We start from the raw sequence: 13233 nt of genomic DNA, 5'->3' as shown, positions 1-13233 counted from the left end.
ATTTTAAAATAATTATTCATCGTTTTGTTATGGAACGATTACCTGGTATAAAACATAGAAATATAAAAAAATAACGAAAACTAAAGAAGTTAACACAATAAGTTTGTAGCTCCAGATTTTTTAAAATATGACTTTAGGAATTTTTTCAACATTTTTCCCGTAATCTGCACTTGCTTCTCAATAACGTACTACTGAGTTGGTGCGCCAGTTTTTGAGCATCCCTGTATAAGCCACAATTTTGAAAAAATTTCAAAACGCCCATGCGCCACCATCTCCATTTTGTTTAATGAAAAAATTAGCCGCTAATAAACCACCAAAAAAAAACAAGCGGGTTAATAAAAATTTCTAAAGAAAGTAAGCACTTTTTGGAAAAATTAAATAAGGGTTTTTAACTCGTCTGATCATGACAACTTCACATACGAAATATTGCTGAGCTATTCCCTAACACCCTGTATTGCTAAAAGTTGTTGTCAGGACCCTGAAATGTATTCAAGTTGTACCATTAAATGTAAAATTCCGAATGGACAACTCAACTTTGATTACTTTACTGCACTAGTTTAATTTTCAACCAAATTCCGTTATTGATCGAAGCAACAAGTGGATATTATGCAGTAACTAAGACACCAAGAATACAAACAAACAAACGATTACAAGAATCGTTTGTGTTACTCGCAGTCACAACAATGTCAATTTCGCAGGTAAATTAAAAAATACTGTTAAAATTTATTCATTTATTATAATCTTGTTAGGATGACATCAGCGAACTGAATTCCCCTATAAAACCAGTACCTAGAAAATCCAAAAATCGGAACAAGGTAACTTCTCCAGTGGAGCAATCGCCCCTTTCCAATCCTTCAAAGAAAGATGTTTTCGAAATGTTCACAATCAAAACGCCCTCAATCCAGGGAAGGGCCAAAGTTTTGACCTCCGACAGCCAAGACACATCCGAATTATCCGACGAAGTCTTCACCAAGCCGAAACCAGTCTCACTTTCAACTCCTAGTAAATCATACCGAGAAAAAATTAACGCAAGGTTCAAAAATGTAAAGGAAAAAGCTGGGAAATCCACAAAGAAGGCAAACGTTTTCAAGGAAGCTGCAGAAAATATTCGGTTAGAAAAAGTGAAGAGGGAAAGTCACGACATCGACGCCGAGCTTGAATTAATGAGAGAGCGTCTTAAACTGGGAAAACCTCCAGATAACAAGCACATTTTCGAGTTTTTTTCTAGTGAAAAATGCCACGAAACTGAAGAGAAAGAAAGTGAAGACAATTTTCAATCAACTGACGATCTGACCGACGACGGACCCGCACTAGTTTTTTCATTACCTAAGCAAATAAAAACGCTTCTAAGGAAATCAGAAGACGCGTTATTTTACACTCCTCAGGCGTAAGTAGCTGACAATACAGGGTGTTAGGGAATGGCTTGGCAATATTTCGTATATGAATTTGTCCTGGTCAGACGAGTTAAAAACCCTTATATCCAAAAAGTCCGTATTTTCTTCGGAAATTTTTATTACCCCATCTGTTGAGAGCCACTGTGGGGCTTATGGCGGTTTATTGACAGTTATTTTTTTATTAAACAAATGGAGATTATGGCGCATGGGCATTTTGAGAATTTTTCAAAATTGTGGCAAACATGTGTGGGAGGTTCGAATTCCGGTCCTGACAAAAAACATTTTTTGTTTTTTTTTGTAAAATTTAATCACAAAACACAAATTGAAATAGAAGAATAACGTAGTGGACCAAGAAGTTAATTTATCTCTGCTGCTGTGTCAATAGTTCTATACAATTTTTCCAAAATCTTTGAATCGATTGTGTACCAACATATATTTAGTTCTGTAAAAAACTTTATTTCTTCTTCGCAACATGGTTTCTTGTATGAAAGATCTACAGCAACATATTTATGTTGCTTTACAGAATACACTTCCTGATAACCATGGTCAAGTAGACGTACTTGATTTATCCAAAGCGTTTGACAAACGCGATCATGGCATTTTAGTCAGTAAATGAAGAGACATTGGTTTTTCTGATGCTTTGATAAAACTTTTAAAGTCATATTTACATAACCGACAATTCTTTGTGTCATACAATGGCTTCGCGTCTAAGAAGTGTAGTGTCCCATCTGGTGTACCACAAGGGTCTAACTTGGGACCACTTCTTTTTTTATTGTTTATAAATGACCTACCGGAAAGTCTTAACTGCGAAACACTCTTGTATACTGATGATGTTAAATTGTATTCTGAAATTAAGACACTACAGGAATGTCTCACTTTACAATCCAAAATTTCAAAATTAGTTAACTGGTGTAATTTAAACAAACTTAAATTAAATATCTCTAAATGCAAAATTACTTATTCTAAGAAAAAACATCCACTTAAGTATGACTGTAAAGTAGATCAATCAGTTTTGGAGCAGATACGGTAGCTGAACTTGGTATTTTATTTGACACAGTAAGCAATGTAATAATATTGTAACTTTGAAAACTGTCTATTTTACATTAATAAGATCAAAACTTGAATATTGCGCTCTCATATGGAATCCTTTTTATGAAAGCCATAAATTACATTTGGAAAATTTACAAAAAAAGTTTCTTAAATATCTATATTTTAAAACCAAGGGGAATTACCCTTATAGAGGTTTTCCATATGAGACGCTTTTGCGAATGTTTAACTTGCCATCTCTAGATATGCGAAGAAAACAACTTGCTTTAACTTTTTTATTCAAACTCATACACAATCAGATTGACTGTTCCTATATTCTAGGTAAATTAAATTTCTTAAAATAAAAATAAAAATCTCCTGTGTCTGCCATGTGTAGGTGTTATAACCAAATTTGTTCAGAGTGTGATATTTTTTGTTGTTCTTTGTCTAACTTGCTGCGTCTTGGCTCTTAATATATTGTATTTTTTCATAACTTTTTTTTTCTTATTATATCGTATGTTTGTATTTTTCTTTATTATAGTTTATATTTAATATTTTGTTTATACTGTTTTGTAATTATTTGGTAATTTCTATTATTGCGTTGTATTATAAACAATAAAGCATTTATTTACTTAGTAATAATAAAATTTACGCTAATGTTTACAATTCTAGTTCAGCGGTTCTCAAAATTTGAGACTTTAATTTCAAAACAATTTTTCAGGAAAACTATGCATTTTTGATTTACATAAATTTTGCTTAATAGATTTGTCTTGCCATTCTCTATTTACCTTTAAATTTTTGCTAAACCCTAATTCATCTAATTAGAGAACCTGTTGACATCACTGATAAAATCGAGACTGAAGAACCCAGATTTTTGGAAGATGAAGGCTTTTATGTCACTTCCAGTCCCAAAATACCTAACAAGCATTTATATCTTTTGGAGCAGCGTTTGTCATGTGACGATAAGTGAGTAGTCATTAAAAGATTTCAATATTTCTCAATTTATTGTTTGAAAGAAAATGGTTCAACTGTGATGGAAAACTAAACATTTTGGAAAATCCCTGTCAAAGAAGCTCATACCGTCCACGTTTGAAGCATCTTCCAGTGAAAGAAATTGCCACTTACTTACCGGCAACAACCGAAAGTAACGAATGTGAAGAAATTGTGGTTGTTAGTGAGAATTTGCTCCAACTACGAGTTTTAAGTCTGAAATTTACTCATCACCCCTTATTCAGTTTAGAACATGTGCTTTGCCAAAAACTGAAGAAGTTGTATTACGAGTATGAAGAAAGTGTCACCAAAAATGAGTTTATGAGACTTTGTGGTAGATTAGAAGGTTTGAGACGTGTTTTGAGACGTTTGGAAGAAAATTCAAGTCAATCAGGCGATCAGTCAGATAGAGAAGATGGCAAAGTGGAAGCTTACAAGCGCGACATACGAACACTGCAAGAACAAGTTTTCGAAGAAGGAAAAAAAGAGAGAGACCGTATCATTGAAATTTTGCAAACGTGGAAAGCTATTAAAAGCATGAGAGAAAATAACAAGTACTCGAACACCTCTCTGAAACTGATAATAAAGAAGGAGAATGTCAATTACGAGACGGAGAAAGAGAATTTTGACAAAAACTTTGAAGAAACCTACGAAGAGTTTCTCCAAATAAATCGGGAAAAACCTCGCCGGAAGAGACAAACTGAAGAAGACATCAGACAAGAACTGGTCGAACGTTTCAAGGAAAGTTTTAGGCCTCCTGGTGAGCCCATCCTACATTTTATCTTAACAAACGAAAATGAAATAACCAAACAAGTGGAAAATTCCAAAGAAGTGTCGCGAAGAACCGCTACTACAACCACCAAAATCGCTCTCAAAATACTTTGCAACAAGATGGAGGTGTGTAAGACAAAATGGCTGGCGCTCCAAGACGATTTCGTTTGCAACTTCAACGAAACCATATCGATTCAACTAACCAACGTTCCGAAATTCCTCACACTTGAGATAATCGAGCAACCAAAGTCACTTATTAAAAGGACCCTCGGAGAGTTGACGGTTAAAATACCAGCTCGAAGTGTTTCAAAAATCGATAAAAAAAACGCCAAATTTGAGAAAAACGAAATCGTTCATTACAAGCATGAGGGGGTGGGAAGCGGCATTAAAGTCGACTCTCTTGTGCAAAATTTGGGCGATTTTGAACTGAACACTTCGGGTTGTTTGACCTATTCATTGTCCTGGGATGCGTCCGTGGCGAATGATAACAGTCCAGATAACAGGGCACAAATTTTGGGTGAGATAATAGACAAGAGTGGAACAATAGATTCGGAAAAACTGGTCCAGTGGATGCAGCAGCACAACCCTGACCCCCAAGATCCAAGAAATTCGATCTTGTACGAATATTCGCTTGACTGTGGCGAGGAAATGGTTTCTGCAAGTAGTAAAAACTATTTCCGGTTGAACGAACAAGAGTGGCAATTTTGCGACCCGAAAATAATTGAGGATAATCTAAGGTTCAAAATCTTGCAACTGCGGAACAAGAATGAACCGGAATTTGACCGAATAGTAGTCCCAAACCGGATCAAAGAAATTCCTCTTGATGTCTTAGCCGATTATAGAAGGAGGGTGGCGATGGAACGGGAGAGTTTGGTTGAAGAGGATGAAGACGATGACGACGAAATTGAGGCAAGAAGGAGCAAAGGGCGGAAGTTGTTGAAGCAAATCCACATCCGAGTGTTCCAAAAATGCAAAAACTCCGAAAATAATCTCAGTTTTGAAGACGTGGTAGATGAGAAATTCATGCCTCAGCTGGAGTAAATCAAACGCGCTTGCTAAACCAAAATTAGTGTGCATGTTTTAGGAAACTGATCAAAGGCTTTGGTGCCAATTTCCTTAGTTGGTTTCAGTGGCGGCCCTTGAAACCGCCGTTGTTTCCCTTAAAAACGCTTCAAGAATCGAAATCAAACGATTACGATTTGCAAAGTCGGGTCAAGATTAACGTTCACGTAATTTCGGGTTTAAACATTCCTCTACGAGAGGGCAAAGCAATGCCTTTTGTTGAGATTCAGTACGGCAATGCTACAGTTCGAACTGTTGCAAGTCAGGGAGCTCACCCGAACTGGAACGAGAAATTGGTTTTGCCACTTGAACCGTCTCATTTGGATTATTTGAATCCAAATTCGCTTAGTGGTAGTTTGATTTTGAACGTTTTCGATGAAAGTGAAGTAGTTTTGATGAAATTTGCGGGGCAGAAAGGCCGCACATGGCTAGGGTATGTGGAAATACCCTTATCAGCCGTTTGTATTGGCGTAAGTTGTCAGTTTGTATTTGTGCCGTTTGGTGAAGTTTGTGTTGTAGATGCAAGGCATGTTTAGGGTCAAGGTGCCTCACATGTTGCTGGGATATCAAGGCAAAACTTTGGAGACAACAAGAAGTAACTCTCAAAGTAATCAACAAACTTACTTGAATCTCCACGTTACTATGGAACCTAATGTTCCTAAACTTAATCCTGCAATAGTTAAGTCTTGTTTTCAATGTTTTCTTAAGGTTAAAGGGCTTATGGGTGTTTCTTAACCGATAGTTGGCGCCGAATTTATTTCTCTGTTATCTTTTTAATCGGTCTCATTATTCAAAAATGAATCTTAATTAATTTTCGCCGACAAAGCACTTTAAAAAAAAACTTTCGAAAAAAATAATGAAAATCGTCATAATAATAAAAGATAAAAAAACTGGTAAGAGGACAAATCTCCATTGTCCACTGATCATAAATGTTAAAAAGGGGTTATTCTGTAGTAAATCTGTTAAAATTTGCAATAAAATTCCTGGATTAGCGATTTTAACCAATGATAAATTCTAACAGTCCATTAAAAAAGTTAGGGAATAAAGTCTAATACAGCTTTTCACTATTAATCAAGTTGTCTTAAGGCCACTTAATAAGTTTGTTCTTAGTTTCATACATTTTTTTTAGTTTACTTTCTTAAGAAAACTATTAAAAAGCATATTTTTCTTTAGATTTTATATAAAATTTTTAGAATTAATGAGCACACATACATACTCTGCGTTATTTTTATCAGTATACATAGCCCAATAATACAGTTAGAGTAAAATATAATGTACATGAACAATTTTATTGGTTTTAGTGTACTCGTAGCTGGTATTAACTTTAAGCTGATAATGTTGTATGAAGTATGAATTTTAAAAATAGTATAATGCAATTTATTCATAATCCAGGTATTAGTTTCCCCGACTAGAGTGTTTTTTAGTCCTTTTTTAGTTTTTTTGTTGAGCTTGTTATTGAAATGAAGAGCAGGTGCTTTCAGATTCAACATATCCGGACAAAATCTTTTGCACTTCAGTTTGACCACAAGTACAAATTTCCGCGATAAATGAAAATATCCAACTAAATGTTCAGAGTACCAGGCCCGAACGCCCATACATAATTTACAAGTATTTTGGAAATGAAAGAAAAATATTTGAATATAATACTCACAAATATAATACGCTAAAAGTATCTTTCATTATATCTCAAAAACTTATAGTCGCACCGAATTAAAAGATTAAAAGGCATGTTCTCTTTAGTAAGTCTACCAAGTTTTGTAATATTTGGTCAAATGATTCCAAAGTTATGGTGCAAAAACGTCTTTCCATACCCCTACTTCCCAGGGCTGTAAAATTCTTACCAGTTTCGATAGGACACGACTTATAATCTCAATTAGCATCATTTTATAGGTCCTTTTTGAGGTTCATTTTTGTCGCACAAATATGAATAACCCTGTATATGACTACTCGTAGGTAGGTAATAAACACAACAAAATTCTTAACAAAAAAAATATTGAAAAAAAAGTATTCCCTTGATGCAAATTCAAATTAAAACCTTAAAGTGTATTTTTTCGTATAATTATTTAATATTTTTAGGACGAGCTTCCTTGTGCCGACGTTCCTTACATTCAGGACTACGTTATGAAATGGAACACGGATTACAACACCACTTTTCCAAACCGTAAATTTTCAGTTTTGGCAATTGATGCAAACGCGACAACTTCATGTATCATCCGCTACATCAAGCCTCTGGAACCTCCCCAAATAAACGTGGAAGGATTTGATGTGACACCTGAACAGTGTGCCCGATTTGTCTCCCTGATTCCCTTCACCGATTGCAACCAGTTTTACAAAAATATTTGGCTTTCAGTTGATGTAATAACTTTTTATTTTAAAATCGTCAACTAACCAAAACTTTTAGCGATTTTTGCATTACATGACTGGCTCAATCATTGACCACGCTGTAGCACTGACATGTTATCTCCTCGCGTTAAAACTGGAGGTTTGGCTTTTGCTAGGTTTTGGTATTCCTCATGGAGCCACTGCTTATGTCCTTGTGAAAGAATATGACAACAATCGGGTCGCAAACTTTTACGTTTATGACGTCGTTTCAGGCAATAAAATCTACTTGACTGATGCTTTTTGCCCCCTTCAACGAGTTTATTGCCTCGTTAATGAACACAACGTAAGAATAATTTTTTTTCTTGGTAACATTTTAAGCCTTCTATTTAATATCTGAATCCTAGATTGTAACACCATTTTAAAACACGTTTCCAATACCAACGTGTTTTCATTATTTTAAAGCACGCTTCCCATAACAACGTGCTTTAAATTAATATGTTCCAACAAAAAAATTTGAACAACACGCTTAACATTTTCGAGTGTTCGACAACCCTCGAACTTTAAGCTTGTGTTTTCGCACTCGAATTATTAATAACTATAAAATTTTAACTAAATTTGAAAAATAATTGTAGGTGTGGGCCAACATTCAAAGAAATGACGATGTGACAGTGATGAGATTTGATTTAACGCGACGTTCTGATTGGTTACCTCTTTTTACCAGTCAAATATCAGCTCCAACCAATTCAATTCATGGAAAAATTACGTACTTGTCTCACACAAATACAGACGAGTTGGAAATTATTCTTGACAGGAAAATTCGGAAGCGTTTCGCCAAGCTGAGGCAACTTGATCGAACTCTTTGGAACCATGACGTTTCAAATACTTTTAAAAGTGTTTTGGGTTCTTTCGAACAGGCGGAGATGTACGGTAAAAGTAATTCAGATGCTTTAGAAAAAATTAAGGAGTGTTTGGCTGGTTTTGAGGTAAGGTTTCGTAACTGTAGTCATGTAATTATTGCATTTTGCGATAGATGAGAGGACAGATTTTCAATTTACCGTTCACCAACTGTGCAGCGATTGTAAAACACGTCAAAACGTTTGGATTGCATTTGGAGGAAGATGCTAACGTACAGTTTGCATGTGCTGTGTATCTGAGGGCTTATCCGAATCAAGTTTTGACTGTTTGGGTCGCTCTAGCTGTGATTAAGAATAAAAAAACTGACGATCCATTACAAGAGGTATTATAATTTTATCCTTTGTAAGGTTCGAACAATAAAATGAAGCTTTTTTAACCAAATTGTATCATTCAAACAAATATCAGATGAATAAAAAGTATGAAACCAAATCTTTTTTGTCTAAACTATTAACTATTAAGTGGTCACTTCGTAAAAAACAATATTCTTCGAACTCTTTTTAGATTTAGAGTTCTATTAGCTGTTTCAAAAGTATAGAAATGCCAACCTCGCATTTTACCAAATTATTGTTTGAAATAAGGTTAATGAAAATGTAAAGTAGTTATTAATTATTATTAACGATTAGATCTCTCATTAAAGATACACATTACATATTCGTCATTAATTTTTTGAAGTGCAGGAATAATTTATAACTAATTTTGAAAGAAAATGCTATGTTGACATATTTACTTAGTTTGGAAACACCTAATACAAAATTTTAAATTATTTTTTAAATAAAAATCTACTACGATTTTTTTGTTTAAAAAAATATGCTCTATTTAGTAGTATTGTCAAAATAATGTATTTTTTAAATAAATTATTAAAGTTGCATTTCGAGCTCCTGAAGAAGATTTTCTTCCGTAAAGGAAGAAAACATTTTGTTGAAAATCACTCCGTATTTTATTTTTTGGGCACTTGTATACAGGGCGAGGGTGAAAGTATAAAAATTCTGAAAAAAATCACATACATCGTGAAAAAAATTAAGTATGTAACAGAGAACGCTAAATTCGGTGCGACTATTAATTTTTCGATGTACAGTTTGAAATTCATGTTTGTGTTATGTCATTTAAAAAAAAAATTCGAATTTTTCAAAAAATATTCATCGAACAGGTTGATTTAATTTTTTAAATGCTACATTTTGACAAAATAGTGACATATCATTCGTTTTTTAGTTGTGACATCATTCTTAATTCTTTTAAATAACAGCCGACATGCTATACTATACATTTCTATACTACACTTCTTTATCTATTTGGTAATAAGTAAAAAATATATAAAACAAAAATAAAATATTCATAAAAAAATGTTGGCATTTAAATATAATGGGTTTTTATCTTTTTGTTCTTGACTTATTTTATAAGCAGCAATTGTTTTTTGTTAGTTTTTTGTATAATTACCATGAAAACAACTAATGTGACACCTAAACACTCAAAAAAATTAACAAAAAACAATCACCCATTACAAAATGAAGCAAGAACGAAAAGATAAAGCACTTTTTGTATTACTCGCAATAACTTTTATACTTTTGTATTTTATTCTAGTTTTAATTTTTTTGCTTAATTTTTGAATTTGTTTTATATTTACCAAAAAAAAGTATACTACCTATCTAAAAGATAAAAATTAAATTAAAAGACGAATTAAAAATGTCAGTTGTCATTTAAGTGTTAAATGTATCAGCTGTTTCAAAACTATAAAAACGTCAACGTCGCATACTTTCAATGAGAAATCTAATAATTAATAACTATTTTACAATTTTATTAATCTTATTTAAAAAATATGTTGAGATCCAAAATATATTGAATTAGAGCAAGCCTTAAAAGTGAAGTGTAATCTCAGCCACATCTTATGGTGTCTAAAACCAAAAGCTAAAAAATTCCGCAGGCAAGGCTTGTTCCAATTCAGAACATTTTCAATTTCATAGTAAAATCGACCGGTTCAAAGATGTTTTTGAAAAATAACTCATAACAAAGATATGAATTTTGTGCGTTATTTTTGGTTCAATTCTAAAAATACTTTTAGAAGACTCAGCCTTTTGGCAAATCCGGGATCATAATTGAGAAGGTAAAGAAAAAAATATTAATCAGTATCAGAAAATACCTATATTAAGACACGTCAATTAGCTCAGTTGTATTGTCTTTCCTTGCATAAAATTTCGCCATTTCTCGCCTCGTCTTTACTAAAATTCTGTGTCCAGCACAGTCTAAATTTTCTAAAAAACATTTATCCTTGCAACATTTCTTGCATAACTGATAGATACATTTTGAACCCTAAAACAAAAAATAATTATGTTAAGAAAACAGTCGCCACAAAACCGTACCAAAGGATTAACGCAATTAGCGCATTTGATTAAATTCCGTTCTAATGGAACAGAATCGGGTTTTTGTGGCCTTCTACTAATGCGTCTTAGTTTTTTCATCTTTTTTCTACTGATTTGGTTCCCCTCGCTGTCTTCATACTGACGTTTTGTTTCTTGCTTCTGAAAAATAGTTAAATTAATAATTTCTTAATTTTTCTTATAAAAACATACTTTCGGACATGAAATGTCTGATAAAAACTTACATTTGAGTTTTCTTCAACTCTCTTTAGATGTTCTTCGGGACAAACCCTAACATAGGGTTGGCACAACCACGGCGGCAGAATTAAATTTTCAGTGTTCCGCTCAGTGGTGTCTTGCCATAATTTGGTCCCTTGATGGAAAGGTTCATACAAGTCTTTCATCACATTGACGATTCGTTTGAACTCTTCTAGTGTATTAGCGGCTCCTAGTTGTATCCTCAAGTCATTATTTTTAGGTATTGATAAACTAAAATGATTTATTTTGGAGTTGTAAGACAACAGATTATTTTCGTATTCTCACACATGGTGAAACAGTTTGAAGAGGTGACCTCTAATGTAGGACAGTGGGCAAGGAAATTTGTCTACGAGATTTAGATATTCTAAGGCTGGCTCCCATGCTGGGGGATTTTGATGCATAAATAAGGCTGGATTATACAAGTTTCCCTCAGCTGTCATTACTCCAACAGCCCCCGTTTCTTCAAGACATCTGTCTACGTCTTGCATACACTGGATATTCCCGTTTGAAATAACGGGGATGTCAACTGCTTCTCTACAATTCACACAACCCAATTTCCACATATTTCTTTAAAATTGAATTACAATGAGAACAGTCGCCTACATTTAAAACTAGTGACTAAACAAAAAATTCAAATTGAATTTTTAACAAGAAGGTAATGATTTCTTCACACTAATTATGTGATTAAAAGTTAAGCTAGGATCACGTTAGGATACTCGCGACATTGTTTTTTGTCAGAAATAATGGGGGTTTCCAATGAATGGTAGAATAAAGGTTTGTTAATAGATATTTAAAGTACATACCCCATAATCTATGAATCTAAAAAAATAAATGAGAAAAAGTTATCCATAGCCGCTACAAAAATTATGAAAAAGCAAATTTTCAACTAACCATTTTAAATTTGATTGTTTCGGTGGCAAAGAGACAAACTTATAAAATTTAGGAAACAAGCCACGTTGTCAAATCTCAACTTGTTATGAACGAATATTTGCCCAAGAAACTGAAGTTAAAAATAAATTACTATGTTCAATGCATAGTATTAGGTGTAAAATACAAAAGCGTATATGTTACGCTAATTTTACGTCGTTTTCTTTAATTTTTCAAGCTTCTAAAAAAATAATTCAATTAAAAAATTTGGCCACACGCTTTTGTACTACGCAAACTAAACCAGGTCTTAAGTCGTCATGACATCGCTTTGAATTCGCCATTTTCCCGCCTTATACTTTTTTGGAGCATTTAGAAAACGTTTTGACAGCTGAAATCTCACATTCGAATAGAATTGCATTAAACTTTAATTTAAAAAAATAAAAAAAATCATTGTAAACCCCCATTCGATAAAAGATATATAATGAATTATAAAATAATCCAATTATAGTATACAAAAATTTAATGAGGACGCTTCGAACAAAAAAATATTAAGCATCAAATTATGAAAAATTTGCCAACTAAAATTTTCATGACAAACGTGAGAAACAAAATTTTAACACATCGAAAAAAGTTAGGAAAATTGTGTGAGCAGCCTGAAAAATGCTATCATATGATTGTGTTTTCTATAAAAATTTTCTTTTGTTTATATCGTCATTTGAGAGTTGTACCACTTTTGTATCCTCCAGTAAAAAATTTTACTGTTAGAAACGCAGATGATACCTTTGCATATTTATTAGAAAATCCCTACTTTTCTTTGAGCAGATTACCTGTACTATAAAATTTAAAAATTGGCGCCCCATCACATCTTTTTCAAAAATATTGTTAAAAGGTAAAAAAAAATCTAGAGAATTAAATTTACAATAAAAAAGACCGCGAGACCAAATCTCGGTTTAGGCTCCAAAAACCTCAAAGTCGCTCATTTTTCCGGTGGTTGCGTGTCGCGGATTCAAACACGGTTGAAGATAAAGATGTGGTTTCGCGGATTCTTTACACGAAATTTTGTTGTCTACAACTTGTCCCTTATGCTTTTTAAATGTTTTAAAAAATACATGGCTAAATGTGAATACAGTTCCCTCTTACTGTTAAGAATGTAATGCGCTATCTGGTTTTGATTAATTTGTTTGCTTTGTGTTCATCGTTATTTAAAGACCCTGTTATGTCAAAATAGATGTTTGTTTCAGATGAAAGTCCGATTTTTTCCAAGAATTCTAGCGAAA

General features: G+C 33.3%; 2 protein-coding genes across 2 annotated transcripts in view; one reads left to right on the top strand and one right to left on the bottom strand.

Annotated features, from left to right (window-relative positions):
* The window catches only part of Dus1 (Dihydrouridine synthase 1), a 69319-nt gene that overhangs the window by 51785 nt on the left and 4301 nt on the right, over nucleotides 1-13233 (bottom strand). The window contains exons 3-6 of the mRNA XM_962446.5: nucleotides 11375-11623; nucleotides 11077-11320; nucleotides 10835-10993; nucleotides 10615-10784 (exon numbers count right to left, since the gene is read on the bottom strand). Of these exons, the coding sequence (XP_967539.1) occupies nucleotides 10620-10784; nucleotides 10835-10993; nucleotides 11077-11320; nucleotides 11375-11623 (817 nt within the window). The 3' untranslated portion in view covers nucleotides 10615-10619. The remainder of the gene's footprint in view (nucleotides 1-10614; nucleotides 10785-10834; nucleotides 10994-11076; nucleotides 11321-11374; nucleotides 11624-13233) is intronic.
* Cc2d2a (Coiled-coil and C2 domain containing 2A) lies at nucleotides 628-8896 on the top strand. Its single transcript, XM_008201001.3, has 10 exons — nucleotides 628-698; nucleotides 750-1387; nucleotides 3246-3386; nucleotides 3437-5218; nucleotides 5266-5713; nucleotides 5763-5921; nucleotides 7320-7598; nucleotides 7645-7908; nucleotides 8198-8548; nucleotides 8596-8896. The coding sequence occupies exons 1-10, from the start codon at nucleotides 684-686 to the stop codon at nucleotides 8809-8811; spliced, it is 4293 nt and encodes a 1430-aa protein (XP_008199223.2). The 5' UTR covers nucleotides 628-683; the 3' UTR covers nucleotides 8812-8896.

The sequence above is a fragment of the Tribolium castaneum genome, chromosome 1 (assembly GCF_031307605.1).
Source record: "Tribolium castaneum strain GA2 chromosome 1, icTriCast1.1, whole genome shotgun sequence".
Classification (NCBI taxonomy): domain Eukaryota; kingdom Metazoa; phylum Arthropoda; class Insecta; order Coleoptera; family Tenebrionidae; genus Tribolium; species Tribolium castaneum.
Note: the sequence above shows the minus strand (reverse complement) of the source record. Positions and strands in the feature narration are given on the sequence as shown.